General features: G+C 35.3%; 1 protein-coding gene across 3 annotated transcripts; it reads right to left on the bottom strand.

The window, feature by feature from the left end:
* Positions 1-1,498: 1,498 nt before the first annotated feature.
* On the bottom strand, positions 1,499-11,376 carry LOC104885143 (hypothetical protein). 3 transcript variants are annotated; one of them, XR_007274221.2, is made up of 6 exons: positions 11,194-11,376; positions 8,594-9,432; positions 7,892-8,050; positions 7,161-7,414; positions 6,688-6,806; positions 1,499-1,740 (listed from the first exon to the last, which is right to left on the bottom strand). XR_007274221.2 is itself a non-coding variant. In XM_010669852.4 (5 exons), exons 2-4 carry the CDS (start codon positions 9,425-9,427, stop codon positions 7,166-7,168), a joined length of 1,242 nt encoding a protein of 413 aa, XP_010668154.1. In that variant the 5' UTR covers positions 11,194-11,375; the 3' UTR covers positions 1,499-1,740; positions 7,161-7,165. The 3 variants fall into 3 exon arrangements, 2 of the variants coding, with proteins under 2 accessions (XP_010668154.1, XP_010668152.1); XM_010669852.4 differs by lacking the exon at positions 6,688-6,806 and having other exon boundaries at positions 8,594-9,427; positions 11,194-11,375; XM_010669850.4 differs by lacking the exon at positions 6,688-6,806 and having other exon boundaries at positions 11,194-11,374.
* Between the last annotated feature and the right edge of the window lie 7,108 nt (positions 11,377-18,484).

Here is an 18,484-nt window from a genome sequence, read left to right as displayed (position 1 = left end):
AAGAATGGCATAAAAATGTCTATTTAATTGACAATAATATTCTTCCCAATCCAAATGATCTGTTGTCTAACACATAGAGTAGTAGCTAATTCTCTTTAACTCTTTGGGCATATTGACCTCTTTTTGTGCGCAAAGTTGGAACCCACATGCTATTCTTGTAAGTCTATAAAGTTAAGGTAAACCCATCTTAGTGGGAGAATTAACATGAATTTTAAACATCAATAATCCAGCACAATTGGATCTAATTGTATGATAAAAATTAGAGAATAATGCCTAGATAGGGGACCATATTTCTGCATGTACATACATCTTCCATTACTGGTACACTAGTCCTATATATAAACTAGTACCACCATGTCAAGTATGGAAAAATTCCCTCATTCTGTCATGATATTCACCACTTAGATCACTCTGAGAATCGAAGATCTCGATCATGTCGAACGAAGAAGGAGATGAAGAAGAAGACGATTGTCTAATCGAGTATTGGGTATGAAGATGATCGATTTCGGAAGATTGGATTGATACAAAAAAAAAAACAAGATGATGTAAACTTTTTGACCAGAACCAACAAGGTCATAAGGCAAGTCTTCAAGGCAAAGGGAAGGCAACGCCTTTCTTCCAGTTTTTTCTTATTTGTTTGTGTTTTTCACTTGTTTGTAATAGTAGGAGCTAGCTTGCTAATGCTCCTTTATCTCACGTACTAAAAAATACATGTATGTGATCTTACTCCTTAGGTAATACTGTGTCTGCACTCTGCATGGCTAATCACTAATTTTAGTTGCTAAAGCCATCTTTATGTTTTGTTTATGCTCTACTAAACTATAGCATGTTTCTTCTACTCTGTATTTCTGAGATTTGTAAAATTTAGTTTCTATATATTAAAATTGTAAACCACATTAAGAGGGTGTTTGGTATGAAAACTTTTGATGTAGGAAACGGATTCAAATAAGCGTTTCCATTTCTAATTGTTTGGTATGAGTGTTAAGTAACAAATACCGTTACCGGAGGGAAACATAATCCCCCATTTGTTACCCTTATGAAACTAGTGGAAAAAAATCACGTTTCCTTCCTCAATCATAAACCTCTCAATTGTTTCCATTCCGCTAGGATACCAAACAACTATTAAAGGTAACGGTTATTATTTTCATTTCTCCTCCTTATCAAAATCCATTCCATTCCGTTTCCATTAATCTTATTCTTACCAAACCCCCCCTAAGAATGATCTGTGTTTCTTCTTTCAAAGTCAACCAACTTCTAGAGCGATGAACCTGTCTTATCAGCAACAAATAAAGCTTAAGGAAGCTAGTATGATTCTCAATGGTCTAGGAAAATCTGGTGCATCTTAGGAAAAAATAAATTTAAGTTGAAGAATTACTGTCAATTTTGGGTAATTTCATGCAAGTTTAAATTAGTATACATTGGCATATGGTATCCACTATCCAGCGTTTCTGGAAGTATTGCTTGATTACTATGATAAAAGCTTTAAGATACAGCTAAATGCAGAAAATTGCAAAATTATTTATCATATTTAAACTCTGTACTACTAGTATTTATAGATATATAGGCAAAATAAAAGTATCTAGAGTTCATCATCGTTTAGGAAAAGGACTATATTTATTACGCATACATCATACATCAGATTCTGGAGAGAAGTTCAACTATATCGAAATCCAACTTCACCTGGAGTACCCTGATAGTGGCTTGTCCAAGCACGAAACGGACATACACGTTCTCAATCAGCTATATGTGGAAAAACATAAGAGAATCAACAATTAGTTGATACTTGATAGAACATTAGAACATATAATTGAGTTCAATGATATATTGATGACAATATTAAACATGTCATAAAACTCAATCAACCATGAATGCAAGATTAATTCTCTCTGAGGTTGTTCTTTCTTCTCTCCTTTCATTCATTCATCCTGTCTATTACAATATCAAGCAGTCACTATATATATGACGGCTGTAAAATGAGAATCCCTAGGTCATTAGGACAAGACCAATTAACTAAGGACAGCTGGTCAGCTACCAGACAAAAGACATGATCATAACAGACAACAGACAACTTTACAGACCATGATTTATACTGCACCCACTACTCCCACCAGTACACTCCTACTGAGTACTGAAATAAATGAGGCCTTTTCTCAACACTCCCCCTCAAGCTGAGAGTGAGGAGAAGGCTGAACTCCCAGCTTGTGAAGGAGAAAATGGTGTTGCTGTGTGGGAAGAACCTTGGTAAAAACATCTGCCAGCTGCTGTTGAGAAGAAATGTAGGTGGGTTTGATCACACCATCTTCAGCTTTATCTCTGATAAAGTGACAGTCAATGTCAACATGTTTTGTGCGCTCATGGTGAACTGGGTTGGCAGCTATGGCCAAGGCAGCTTGATTGTCACAATGTAGAGGAGTGGTCCCAGTGGACTTAATTCCCAAGTCCTTCAGTAGTTGTTTTAACCACATAACTTCACAAATTGCTAGGGCCATTGACCTGTATTCAGCCTCTGCACTACTTCTAGCCACCACACTTTGTCTTTTTGCTTTCCATGATACAGGAGATTTCCCAAGAAGGATGCAAAATCCTGAAGTAGACCTTCTAGTGGAAGCACACCCTCCCCAGTCACTATCACAGTAGGCTTGGAGCTGAACACTAGAGTTGTTAGCAAGTAGAATACCCTGCCTAGGACTCCCTGCTAAGTACCTCAATACTCTCTTAGCAGCTTGCATGTGAATGCTTGTAGGTTGATGCATAAACTTGCTGAGGACATGAACTGTAAAGGCTATATCTGGCCTAGTAAGTGTTAAGTAGATTAGCTTACCTACCAGCTTCTGATAGGGTTCAGCATGAGGCATGGGATCACCTTCCCCACTAGTGAGCTTTACATGAGAGTCCATAGGAAGCTTGAGAGGTTTGCACTGCAGCATTCCATAGTCTTTTAGCAAGTCCATAACATACTTCCTTTGAGACAAGAAGATCCCATCTTTACATTGGTCAACTTCTATTCCAAGGAAGTACCTAAGAGCTCCCATATCTTTCATATGAAAGTAGGTGCTTAGGACATCTTTAGTCTCTTGAATAGCCTGAATGTTTGGCCCAGCAAGGATTAAATCATCCACATACACCAGTATTACAAGAAGAGTTTCTCCACTTCCTTTCACAAACATAGAGTAGTCAGACTTGGACTGAGTGAAATGATGATTTTTAAGGGTGGTGCTAAGCTTAGCAAACCACTGTCTTGGTGCTTGTTTGAGCCCATACAGTGATTTGTTGAGCTTACACACTCTCTCACTCATGATAGCCTTGTTACTCACATCATTCTGATTCACTTGAACCCTAGCTCCTGCACCATAGTATCCTGGAGGAAACTTCATATACACATTTTCCTGCAAATCACCATGAAGAAAGGCATTTTTAACATCCATTTGATGTAGGTGCCAATTCTGAATGGATGCAACAGCAAGTAAGGACCTCACTGTAGCCATCTTAACTACTGGAGCAAAAGTTTGCTCATAGTCTATCCCATATTTTTGCCTATTTCCCATAATCACCAGTCTAGCCTTGTATCTATTCACACTCCCATCACTATGGTATTTTATTTTGTACAGCCATTTGCATCCAATGGCTTGCTTACCAGGTGGTAGAGTTGTGATGCTCCAGGTGTCATTCTCCTCTAGAGCACTCAACTCCTCATTCATTGCCTTCACCCACATGGGATCACTAATGGCTTGCTTGTAATGTTTAGGTTCATCATGGTGGCTGGTTTGAGAAAAGAAACAGGAGAAGGTAGGGCTGGTGTTAATGTGGATGTTTTTGTGAACAGGGGTAGGTTTTGTGTTTGCAAGGGTGAGAGCATTGGCAGTTATGTAGTCTTGGTGCCACCCTGGAACTTTATGAGCTCTAGTAGACCTCCTTACTTCAGGTTGAGGCACAGGTATTGTTTCACTCTCATGTTCCACATTCTCTTCATCATTTCCTTCACTCACATCCTCACTATCAGGACTAGGGTGCACCCTTACATCACTCACAGGTTCAGTTTGTTTGTTTTTGTGGAACAGTTTATAAGGGAATATGGTTTCATAGAATTTTACATCTCTACTAACAAAAATCACATTGTTAGTAAGATTAAGTAACTTGTATCCCTTCTGTGACTGGGGGTACCCCAAAAATACACATGGTACACCCCTTGCACTGAATTTGTCTTTCTTCCTACTAGGATTATAGGCAACAGCTAAACAACCAAATGTTTTCAAATGAGTGTAGATGGGAGAAGATTGATGAAGTACCTCATATGGGGTTTTGTCACCCAGAACTTTGCTAGGAAGTCTATTTGTGATATGTACAGCACACATAGCACAATCACCCCAATATTGCAAAGGTAAGCCACTTTGGAACCTGAGAGCCCTTGCCATCTCCAGTATGTTCCTGTGTCTCCTCTCTGCTCTTCCATTTTGCTCAGGTCTATCCACACAGGATGTTTGATGCCCAATTCCAAGCTTGCTGAAAAATGGTCTACATTGCTTGTCATCAAATTCCATAGCATTATCAGACCTAAACATTTTCACCTGTTTTCCAAACTGAGTTCTACTCATGTTCACAAAATTTTCAATAGCACTAAAGGCATCTGACTTGTGTTTCAGCAAGTGTATCCAAGTCACCCTGCTGTGATCATCTACCAAGGTGAGAAAGAATCTGTGATTCATTCTTGTGGGCACCTTGTATGGTCCCCAGATGTCCATGTGGATCATGTCAAAGCACCCTGCCATTCTGGACTTGCTCACTGTGAATGGAAGCCTTGTGAACTTTGCAAGAGGACAAGTTATGCATACATCATCTTCTCTTTCACTCTTGTACCCTTTCAACCCTTCGATCTTCTCAATTTTCTTAAGTGGAGCATGTCCTAGCCTCCAGTGCCATAGAGTGGTTGTCTTCACATTAGGCACATTGCTTAGAGTTGCTGGCACCTCAAATTCTGTATTCACATTCATTGCTGTCATTTTTTTCTCATCTCCCCCTGCCTTCAATGTCTCCAATTCACTCATTTTTCTCCACTCATTTATCATTTTGCTCACAGGAAGGTTTACTAGGTAGTATAACCCATGTAGTGCTTTCCCTACACCACAAATTTTCTTGTTTTTCTTCTCTTGCAGCACACAGAACTCAGAGTGAAATTCTATCTTTATATTGTGATCCTTGGAGAGTTTTTGAACAGAGAGAAGGTTGTGTTTGAAGCTCGGGATGTATAGCACATTCTTCAGCAAGATTCCATTTCTCAGCCTCACATTTCCACTGTGAGAAATTAGAGATGTCTCACCAGTAGGAAGATTTATCTTCTGGTCTCTGGTGCATTCCACAACATCAGACATTATCTCCTTGCATCCAGTCATGTGGTCAGATGCACCTGAGTCTATTATCCATTCATTTCCCTCTGTTTCAGCAAAGTTACAACTCACCATCCCAGCATAGCTATACTCCATTTCATCTTCTGTATCAGAGGATCCACCCTTAGATGGAGTAGGTAGCATTTTCATCAGCTGTTCTAGCTGTTGTGCAGTAAAGGTGCTTCCACTTGCACTGCTACTTTCACCACTACTTCTTACATTTGCAGCTGTTCTACCACCCCTACTGGTTCTGCCACCTCTATTCCACCTTCCTCCTCTACTGTTGTTTCCACTTTCTCTAAACTTCTCTTTCTGATCTCTCTGAGCCTTTGGGTGTCTAGCTGGGTACCCAATTACTCTCCAGCACTTTTCTTTGCTGTGCCCAAATTTCCCACACTCAGCACATGTTACATCACTTCCTTTGCTCATCATAGCTGCTGACTCCATCTCTTCCTTGACAGGTTTGAGCACATCTCTCTGGCTCTCTTCTTGATGGAGATAGCTGCAAGCAATGTTCAATGTTGGAAGAGGATCCATCATGAGCAAGTGACTTCTTTGAACTGCATATCCCTCATCAAGACCATTGAGGAACTGGAAAAGCTTCAGTTCTTCTTGCTGATCATTGAGAGCTTTCAGAAATGCACTTATCTCATTATTCACAGTGGTTATGGGTGGAAGTTCCTTCAAATTCTCTAACTCTTCCCACAATCCATTCATATCTGTGTAGTAATCAGTGATGCTTCTTCCTTCTTGCTTCTTTTCATACAGCTCCTTGTTAAGTTTATACTTTCTAGACCCATTTGCAACTGTGAACCTTTGCTCTAACTGACTCCATATAAGATTTGCTGTATTCAGAAACATTATGGATCTTTTAATTGATTCACTTACACTCCCTAATATCCATGATATTACCATATTGTTACAGGTGTCCCAAGCCTCCTGTTTTACAGCATCTGAACTATCTCTCTTAACCACTCCAGTGACAAATCCCAGCTTTCTTTTTGAGGCTAGCCCTATCTCCATGGATCTCTTCCATGGTCTGTAGTTGGAAGCTCCTTCAAGCTTTTCCACACTCACAGAATTACTTCCATCAGAGGGATGGAGATATAATGGACTACTTGAGTCTATCCCAGGAACCATCCTTTTAATACTAGAGAGATTATACTAGGCAGAGAAATATTTCAAGGCTAAAGATGCAACTTTTATCTACTAAAGATTCAAACTTTACACATTTAAAAACGAGAGATAATATTACTTACTAGAAGTCTTGCTAACAGATTGAGTGAGTAAGGAACTGCATACTAACCTTGCTCTGATACCATGATGACAATATTAAACATGTCATAAAACTCAATCAACCATGAATGCAAGATTAATTCTCTCTGAGGTTGTTCTTTCTTCTCTCCTTTCATTCATTCATCCTGTCTATTACAATATCAAGCAGTCACTATATATATGACGGCTGTAAAATGAGAATCCCTAGGTCATTAGGACAAGACCAATTAACTAAGGACAGCTGGTCAGCTACCAGACAAAAGACATGATCATAACAGACAACAGACAACTTTACAGACCATGATTTATACTGCACCCACTACTCCCACCAGTACACTCCTACTGAGTACTGAAATAAATGAGGCCTTTTCTCAACATATATGCATAAACTCAGTTTAACAATAAGAAGTGGTCTATGATTCCACTACCAAGCAGCATCCATCTGCTTACTTTCTGAACTATGTGCATAAACACAAAGTGAATTGAAGAGCAGAGAAATCTTACAGAAATTAGAGCAATGAGAGTGATTTCTGGGTTGGTAATTGTTCAGCAACCAAAATGTAGAAAAGGCCCATGACTCCAGTGTGTTTTCGAGAACTGCTGTAATTTGATTCTAAAACCAGGGTCTCTCCATCATATATCTTGATAGAGCCGGGATCAGGGTAACAGGTGGACATTCCTACAATATATCCAGACTCATTTCCGGCTTCAGTTCCCTTCCCATAAGATGGTAGTGAGGAACAAATTACCCGTCCATCCTGAATTCAATTTTTAAAAAACATTTCATTAAGAAAGTAAGTCCACGTACCAAATTACGAACAATAAAGCATAGAGTATGTAAGGCCATAGAAGACACATATAGCGCATGTTTGGCTCAACTCATGGGAAGGGAATAAAATCAATTAAAGGGAAGGAATAGTTGCAACAATTATTACCGTTTATTGGGTGTTTAACCCCACCAAGTAGGAAACAATTTTATGTGCGAGGTTGAGGAAGTTAAAGTAATGTGTTACCATAGGGTTGAGGACCGAGGAGAGTATTAACAGGGTGGAAATGATTTCCCTCAAGGAACAAAATCCATTACCTCACCCATCATAACAAACAGTATGTAACTGAAATAGTTTCTTGTTTTCATTGCCAACGTTAGAACATTTCATATAAAACATGCTCATAGCTTATATAAACGAGAAATGACAGTGGGCACTAGTGAACTAGAGATAGATCACCATATTCACCTTTCTATAAAGTGCTGAACCTATTCCTCCTGAATGCTGATGGGCAACTCCATAAATAACATTTCCACCTCTTGGCATATTGAAGCTCATCCTCTTGGTGTCGATGCATCCATTAGCTGACACAGTAGATGAATCACATTGACTGATTTCATACTCTACCTGCAGGAAATATTTAAAAAAAAAAAAGAAAAAAAGAGTTTAAGAGACATAAAAACATCCTGCATTCAAACTGGTTTAAATGCTAGACTGAAGCACAAAAAAGTTTGAATACAAGGGAATTTTCACCACCTGCCCATCAGGCTCAAGAAAAGTCACCATATACGCCTACCTTAAGACAAATGCACCATATATCCTTTGTCGTAACCATTTACCAATTATCCTTTACTAAACAACGAACATCAACTGTCACGTTAGGTTGTTTGATGTTACTGGACGCCTAGAAGCTGCTGCCTTTTCAGCTTCTTACACTATTTCATAAGTTTGGGAGCATATTCGTGTTTATATGCTAAAAATAGTTGACGTCAGTTGGTAATTAAGGGTAATTGGTGAATTATATTGTAGCTTAGTGTCTATGCATTTTGTCAAAATCAATGGTATGGCAATAAGAAAAACGAAAAGTCAAGTTATATGATGAATTATCTCAAACCTCGGAGGTAAATGGTGAAAATTCCTTAAAAGAAACTAGGAAGGAAAAAAACTTACCTTGCAGTCATGCTTCCCGTTGGATGTCTTCCAAGTATCAGTAATATCAAAGATGTAAATTTTAACAGGGAGAAGTGACTCAACCCAATCAAACCACTTGACAGTGTATCTCAGGTACAACTTTCTCGGTGAATTTGTAAAACCTTCCTTCACTCTACATTGTGTCTGATCATAGCAACATAGCAAACCTCCTTCATAATCTGGCCTTAAGGGTCTGCCATATTCATCTATAGTAACATTGTAGAGACTGCACTTGCACTCAGTACAACCCAACCTATCTACCGCACCTCGAGTATCAATAGCATGAACATTCAAAATCCATCTCTCCTCATACCCTGGGGGTATTTCAGCTGCATTACCAGCCTCTATTGCGTAAGGATCTGGCACGTGTGTGGCTGTTTTCCGGGTTTCAGATCCCAATCCAAAATACTGTCCAAGATTTTCGCACACTCCTGTGTTTCTGACCCACATGAAATCTGACTTGTCAAGAGAATTTGGATTCCTGCTAAGCCCTTTATCCTCAGAACCTATACGTACATAGTATCTCCCAACCAGCCAGTGGTGGAGGTAAGTGTCTTGAAGGGAGACTGGAACTCCATCCTCATCAACTACTTCAGCATTGAAACTCTTAATGCCAATATGACCTCTAGGAAAGTCGATGTTGTGATAGAAACGGTTTATCACTGTACCAGGTTTCATAACAAACTCGGGTGACAGATAAACAGCTGATTTGATCATGGTCTCATCTTGGATAATTTGCGCCTTTATAATTTCACAAGATAGGATTAACAATGCAGCTAAGCTGTAGACCCATGGTACTTGACACTTCACCATCTTTACTGCATAGTGCAACATTCAATAGGTCAAAACATTTCAAAAAGGATTAATCTTGATATCTTTGCATAACAGTGTTGGACTGGTCAAAAATTGCCGAGGAGTACTTAGCATTGTTCATTACAGAATAATAGTTGGTTCTGTAACATAATGTTCTTATAAGCAAGGATTTAGAACAAACTACTGGAACAATCACATACTAGGATTTTAGTAAGCACACGATTTCTCAAGTCAACAAACAATGAGCATTTCTAATCCCACTTACACATGTGTCCCATAAGAGGGGCAGACTAAAGAAACAGATAAATAGGTTTCAAGTTTAACATCTAAAGCTAAGGGAGAATACATATCACAAAAAGAAGTAAACAGTTTCCAGACAAATTAACATTAGAACATGAGCATTAATAAATAGACTAGGAATCATATTGCTCCCAGTTTTCTACAGGGTATAATAGTATTTACATATCCCATATGAATAGTCCCGTATTGGTTTTTCCAACAATAATTTTTTAATAGAGTATCCAGTTTATGTTATGAGACTAATGAGAGTGTTCAGTCATGTCAATGGCCAACAAACTATGGAATTGCATACAACAAAAAACACTATTTTTTTTTTTGGTGTTTGCACCCGGTTCACCCTTCGGGCTACATCGAGGCCAAGTTCGGGGTGGTTAGGTTCCATTCATCTTCCAAGGGTGTTGCGGGGATTCGAACACAGGTCCGTCCTTACCAAAGCCAGTTCCCATCACCACTGGGCCAATACTTACTTGGTACAACAAAAAACACTATAACTAGAAAAGAAGGTTATGTTTAAGCAGAATTCTCCTTAATGGTGTTCTGGTTCTATATTTCTTCTTCTTAATTACTCCCTCCGTCTTTTTTCACTTGTTAGATTTTCCATAAATAAATCTCTCTTTTTACTTACTACATTTCTTTATTCGATAACCTTGACCTACCATACCAAAATTCCCCATTTTGTCATCTTCCTATCTAACACTAAAAAAATTGTCATTTTCCCATAAAGTTGTAGTCTTCACCAAACGCTCCTCTCCTACATACTTGTACCCACAACAATATAGCCGTAATTAATGACGGAGGAAGTAGGTTGGGAGAATCATAGATCTCATACATGTGCTTTACCATATCTATAACTAGTGTAATATCATGCACCCTATCCATTTCAAATCAAAGTAAATTTCCAAATAAATTAATAGGTTCCTATTTCGGCATATATATCCTTTCTACCTCTTTCATCATCCAAAAAGTAAAGATTATCATTTCTTTTAGTCTCCTTCCTCTTCTTTAATAAGTGTGCTAAGCGTAAGTGTTCCAAAAAAGACGAAGTTGATGTTAACTAAATGTTATATGGGACTTAGAAAATCAAAAATAAAAGTTTTTCCGATTTAGCCAAGTACTTTATCATGCAGGTACGAAGAGAAAGTGGCGGTGTATGAGTGTATCTCTTTGGCCACCCAAATTAGTGTGTACGTGTATCTATGACCGTGTCTAAAACTAGCAATTGTTAAAAGAAGAATTTTGTTATGTGTATCTTATGACTTTGTTGTTAATTAAGTAAAACATGTTCCTCATTGATTGAAGATAAAAAAAAAAACTCCTCTTTCAGATAAGAATGTCTAGTTTCAGATGGAAAAATCAGTATGAAATATAGTTGTGGCAGTACAATTTATCCAACAAACGAATCAAACAAACAAAGATAGTAGCATATGTAACTAATTAAAATCACAGGAAAGCAATATATGGCGTACCTGATGGTTGAATTATCAATTACCAAAGGCTGATGGTTGCGAGAGACTGAATCAGATGATGGGAGAAGACGAGAAGTTATTGCTTGTGAGAAAAAAGGAAGTGAGTGAGAGTGACCAACTGAAAGCGTAAGTTCAGGAACTAACTAGTACACTGCTCACAATTCGATTGGAACTCTTTAAGTTAAATGAGCTCACTGATGACGAATGTGCAGAAGGTTTCTTGCAATATGCGCCTTCTGATTTTGTCTAATTCCGGAATGATGGCCCCAGCCTAGTAAGATAGTGTTTCATACTCCCTCCGTCTTAAAATATAGTTTTTATTTTTCTTTTTTTACTGTAATTTATGCAAGTAGAATTTAAGAGAAATAGTAAAGATTTTTTATTTATTTAAATAAATATTATATGGGAAAAGAGGATTTTAGGAGAGAATGAAAAATAAATGGTGAAAAAGCATTAATTGTAACATTTTGGTTGAATAAACAAAGGAAAAACCAAAATTTAAGAAGCAAATAAATGATAGTACACGATTTTTCTAGACAAATTACGAAAAAATATGTAACTAAATATGGAAATGGGAATTATATTTTGGGACACCCAAAATGAAAATGGGAATTATATTTTGAGACGGATGGAGTAGTTCCTAGTAGAGGAGGTTTGTGTTACCTCTTTTTAAAACTAGTCTTATATGTATGATATAGGTACAAAGTCGAAGGATGACTGATAATTGTTTTGTTATTTGTTAGATCGATTTTCCCCAATTTGTCAATTGTGCGCATGGATATGTATGTAGAGGAAGATGCACATGGGTTAAAACGCATGTCAGCAAAACATAAAACGCTGATTAATTAAACCAACGACCCAGGAAAGGAATATCTGTTGATCTCCAATAAACACCGAAAAAGATAAAACTTATTTATTGAATTCATAACTTTCATTTTTCCACACCAATTTTCATAGACTTTCTCTCTCTCTTCTTCCCAAATCCTCCAACATCTCTCTAACTTCTCTCTAACCTCTTTCATCAAACTCTTCAAATTCTTTATTTTCTTGCAAAATTTTCGTACATGAATATGCATACAATGAGTCGCAAAGCAAAATCAACAACATAAGGTATTAGATCTATTTATTTGATACGAAAATATAACAAATTTTTACATTTTGCACTTACGTTTTTTTCTTCTTTTATGGTGAAGATCTTGATGGTGGTTTGTGAAAAAATGAAAACAACATTACAATTGATGTCCCAATGAACGAAAGAGAGAGTCTAATGAATGAAGGGGATGAACAAGTTCGACTTCAAGGGAAAAAATGCAGCAAAAACCAGGTAATGTTCATTAACTGTAAATATATATTCGTTGTATTATTATAATGTATTCTTTTAATTCATGTTTATCATATGTTTATTATATTTAGCCATTTACTTCCTCTGTTTCGATTTAATCGCAACAATTCACTTTTCACGCTTGTCGACACATAACTTTGACGGTTAATATCTACTATAATATGTATGTAAAAATTATAAAAAGTTGATACTACGAAAGTATTTAATGAGACGAAAATCTAACAAGATTCCACCTGGCTATGTTTTTCATTATGTATAAAGTTCAAATCTTAGTCAAAGTACATACTGTGAATAGTGCAAAATGTTGACTATTGCGATTAATTTGAAACGGAGGAAGTAATTTATTATGTGTTTGTTCAGATGTTAGGTATACTTGTTCATATGTTTATTGTGTCTTTGACACATATATGTTCATTGTCCTATTAACATATGTTAGCTGAAACACAAGTTGATCAGATGTTTGTCACATTTTAGTCATATGTTCATTATGTGTTTGTAAGATATTTAATAGAATGATATGAATTAATGATGGATTAATTATCATATATTTGTCTATAAATGTGTGATATTTGTTCAAATATTATTTGTATGATTATGTGATGTTTATTGTATTATTTAACAAGTACAAGGTGCACATTTTTAGGCCGATTTTTATTGTATTACTAACATGTTCGTTTTAGTCACATGCTCGTTATATTTGGTCATATATTTATTTTGTGTCTCGAAGCATGTTTATTGTATTATTAAAATATGTTAATTGTATGTTTGAAAGATTATGTTCATTGTATTATAAACTTGAATAATTTCGTTTTAACTAATGCTCTTTCATTTCTTGTATTAGTTCAATTCGACTAGTTTAGACAACTAATGATACGGTACGATGTCAAGATCTCACAGATCAAATCAATCGAAAATGGGAGGAAACTCGGAAGCAAGAATACATTCCTAACGAACTCAATAGTGTTTAGTTCTTTTGTAAGACTTTTGAGTCCATATAGGACATATTGTATTATTTTGGTTATATTTCTACCTTTGGACACACTACATTTTGAATTAACCATCTTTACAACTATTCAGTTGGGTTATCCATTATAGATAGTATGTTGTTCATTACATAATCATATTTGTACATTACAAAGAATAATAATGACAACATAAATATTCATCACAATGAACATCTAAGTAATTTAGAAAAACATTTTTGCAGAACTTGGGTGAACAAACTAACAATTTGAACCAATAGTATAGTAAATTTCAAACATATTTGGGTATCGTTTGGTTGCACTTGAGAAGTTGATCTTCCCTTGATTTTTCACTTCCCATGAAATTTCACTTCCTAGGAAGTAAGCAAAATTGTTTGGTAGACTATGGGAAGATGGAATTCCCATGGGAAGTGGCACTTACCTAGGGGAAACTAGGTAAGCAACTTCCCCCATTGTGTGGGAAGTAGAACTTCCTAGGAAGTTCTACTTCCTATGCTCTAGTTAAACAAACATCTACTTATACTTACACTTCCTAGGAACTTGCAATTCCTAGGCAATTGGATGTCAACCAAACAAGGCCTTGAAATTTGAATTTTGAAAATTAGCGGCAATTTTGAATTTTGAAAATTCGTAAACATACTTAATTTTGGAATAAGTCGAAAATGTTCAATCCAAAATCGCAATTGTTCATTCAACAGAAAGATTGTGTTTATTGCTAAATTTTCATAAATGTTCATTCTGAAATTGCAAATGTTCAATCAACAATAGCGTGTGTTCATTATATTACAATGTCCATTGAAATAAACTAGATGTTTATTGGTTTACAATGCACATGGTGTGAAAAAGATGAGCAAAGAAAAATTGAGGGGTGGGTCCCAAAAATGTTCATTCCAATATTGCAAATGTTTATTGGCATAACAAAACAGTACTATTTTGTGCCATGCGCACCTTCGAATTTGCAGGTTTTCCCTTCGAATTGAGGTGGTAGGTGTTATAATTTTCTTTTCTAATTAGGGTTATATTGGTCAAAAAAGGTGGACATCAAAGTCTTCAAGAGTTCCCATGTATAATGGAAATGAGTTATCAACAACCAACTTGTAAATGACTTCAACTTACCTACAAAAACAAGGAAATTTTGATGGAAAATGATTCCAATCATGATCGTTCTGCCATTTTTTGTCTCAACTTTTGATTAATTTTAATGGCGCCAACTATTGCTCATTATTTACCAAAATGGTTCCAATGAACCGATGATTGATTTTACTAGTTAAACTATTTTTTTATTTTCTTTTACCGGTTTTCCTCTTTCTCTCTCCCCCTCCTTCCTCCCCAGCCACTCCTCCTCTTCCCCCTCCCCTGCCACCTTATCGGCATCCACTGCTCACTAGTAGAAAAAAATGTTAAATGACAAAAAAAAAAAGCGAGTCGGTGGATCACGTACATCGGATCAGTTAACATTGACCCGGTGGGTCATATTGCCCGAATTCCGAAACAATTGATGAGTTTCTTTTTAAAACGCGAGTATCCCTTTTCCTCTCTTCATTACTCTCTTCCTTCACGGTTTAAGGGTTTTAAAACCCTCTCCTCTCTACTCCTCTCAAGGCATATTATGACTAGTTTTCCTTGCTTTTTTCTTTCTTTTCTGAATCATTGTTTTGAAGGAATATTCTTTAGTTTTAAAATTTTCAAAAGCAGTAATTGGACTCCACCATATCAATATACCATTATTACTTATCTCATCAAAATCAAACGTGGGCTAGAATATGTCCACATTTGCGATAATTTAATTACTATGCTGGGTCAAACCCTTTCAATTTTCATTAGTAGTTGGACACTACGTTCTAATTGTGAAGTATCATTTGACTCCGCCAGTGCAAGTTTATGTAGATTATACCAAGTATCTTTGATTTAATGGTATAGTTTTTTATCTCTCACATGATAGATTAAGGTTTAAATATCGGTGGAAGTAAAATTTTCAATATTATTGTGGGGTTGGAGTTGGGGTTGGAGCTTGTTGGATCTCTGAGTGAGTCGTTCTGTATGAAGGCATTTTAGAGAAAAACCATCTTATCATGAAGTTCCCGAAAAGGGACTCCAAAAAAAAAGTTTATGCATATCATATAAATAGTAAATTAGTAATATGTAAATCGAATAAAATAATAAAGGTAGAAGTGTTGATTCGTAATTTGGTATGTGGTGCCTGATGGACTAACTCAACTAATTAAGGTATATGGATTTCAACTAATCATTAATGGAGTATGTAGCTTAAATGTGTTGTAACTTAAAATGATAATGGAGCTCGCTCATAAAAAAAAATGATGATGGAGCATGACAAGTTATATGAGAATTTTCGCTATATAATAATTAATTTGAAACACAGTTAAGACGGTCCTAAAACTGTCCAGTCTTGAGTCAATCCTGGTATCCGAGCCAAAAAATGTTGGGGTAGGATATGTCGATATTAAGTATAAACAGTTTAAATACTCATACTAGTACGACTAATTATGCTGAAAATATTTCATGGGTTCTTATTTCGTCATTTAGTGTTTCTCGTTTTTTAGCCAATTTGATGTACTTCGTTATGCACATGCTACGTAAAACTTATATGTTTTGTTACTCATCATATGTACTACTACATTTTATTAGATTAGTTTATGTTTTGTTTATTTAAAAGAAAAATCTATTATCTTTATTTATGCTACGTTTAGTTTAACTATCTAGTGTTAGTAGTTTTCACTAAAAGTTACCTACATCATATAAGTATATAATTTTGTGGGTTTAGTAATTAGGTAGTTGCACTAAGTGTTGTTCAGACGTTTCAACCCTTGTTAAATCCTTTAGTCAGCCGTTAAGAGGAGAAAAAGTGGTCCCGGTATATGCATCTATTTAACTATTTTATGCTTTAAATTTTATTTACTATATGATCATGGCTACTTTTTGTAGAAAGTTATTTTCATATGATAGTGATAACTCAAACATATAGTACATAGTAAGGAGATATCTTTTCCGATTAATTTTTAAAAGTGGACTATACCTAAAAAACAAATAGACACAATTTATCAAATAGGAAAACTTGACTTTAACCGCCTTTTCTATTAAGCATCACGAAAGAACTACAAGTTTAAATCAAATTCCTAAATAAATATTTAAAAACATATAGATATATTCATTTTGGTATGATTCAAATAGCTTTAAAGCCTCTGTCTAGAGAAGGTCTTGATTGTCCAATATATATAGCTTTAAGAGATAACCGCTTAGTTGGTTATAAAGATTCTCTTTAGCTATGATTCAAACTAATATTTGTGATGGTCCCATTTACTTCAATTGTTGTCCAAACTTTACAGTACACTTAACCGATCCATGGATACTGCACACTTTAGTTTTAGATGTCCACCTTTCAAATAATTCAACAGTACAATTTAGGGAACATATTAAAATTTTCGCATTAATTTATCGTGTATATTTTTAGACTATTATCTTTAGCTAAATCCAAAATGTTTACTTCATCCCACTATAGATGAAACAATATTATTAGAAGTTGAAACTGAAAGTGCAGCTACTTTTACTCCTAAAAAGTTAAAATGGAATGAAAGACTATTCCTAAATAATTTTTAATTCGTTATAATTCTCCTCCTAGAAATATTGCCCAAAAGAAAATTGATCAAGTACTAAAAAAAGTTAGGTACTAATTTTGAAAGAGCTAGACCATCAACTTCCTATGAAAGTGCTCGACCTTCATGCGAAGAAAACTCATTTGATAATCCTCGAACGTCTACTTCTAAAAAAATTCATTTTGAGGAATCTTCAAAATTCTGCTATAAAAACCCAATATCTGAACCAGTAGGAGAATCTTCTACTAATTTAAATTCGCCTACTTCTTCAACCATGAAACTATCTACCTTTTCCTCTATTAATGTTATTGAAAAAAAAATTCAAAAAGATTTAGAATATATACATAATTATTTTGATTCAAAATAAAAAAATGATAAAAAAGACTGATTCTTTGGATGTTTTGATCAAATTGCTAGAAACCATGTTAGACTAGAATGGATTTATGATATGAAAAAAATTAGAAATTAACATTTCTTTTTTCACATGGTTCTCACATATACCATAAAAAACAATATATTCGATCCATTCAACAAAAATCAAATAAATTGGACAAGTAGTTTAATTCAAAGTTGGATTTTAAAAGATGGAATAGTTAAATTTATTCATCCTCCCTTAACTGAAATTCAAGTCAATAATAATGAAGGTTCCTTTGTTATGTCCCCTTTTAAAAAAGGTAGAGAAGATGACAACTCCTCCTTTGCTTAATTAGGTGACATTAAAAAAAAAAATCATCAAAATAATTATTCAAATCAGCTTCTCACTACTATTTCAAAAGAGGTAGAAATATTATCTACGCAACTAGAGTCCAAAAAATCTCCTAAAATTAAAGACATTGCATCAAAACTAGAAATATTATCTATAAATAATTATCTACAAAATTAATTAGTACGTATCATTGTTTAAAGGTTCCCTATTAGGTCTAAAGGTTTCTCTAAATTTTTTCTATTAATAGTTGGAGGAGGTTGAATTTTAGGCAGCACAAAAACTACCTAATTCTCTACGTCTTTCTCTTTTTCCAATGAATATCTACTTTGAATTGCTAATTATTGACATAAAAAAATTGCTTCTTTTTTAACAAAGAAAAATATTTGTCCATAAGTCATACTATCATATGAAATGTCATATTAACCTACACTTTCTTTTAATTTTAGGAATATTCTTTGATAAAAAAAATGAGAGACCAAATATAAATATTTCTTTCCAAAAGAATTGATTGCAATCACATTGTCTAAAAATAGTACTAAGGAATAATATATTATTATACCAACAATAATCATCAATTGTAGGACATCTAAGATTAGTAAGAATCACTTGGATTGATCACATTTCTTCATTAGGATTTCCAATAAAATAC

This window comes from Beta vulgaris, chromosome 5 (assembly GCF_026745355.1).
Source record: "Beta vulgaris subsp. vulgaris cultivar EL10 chromosome 5, EL10.2, whole genome shotgun sequence".
NCBI lineage: Eukaryota > Viridiplantae > Streptophyta > Magnoliopsida > Caryophyllales > Amaranthaceae > Beta > Beta vulgaris.
This window is presented reverse-complemented; position numbering and strand designations above follow the sequence as displayed.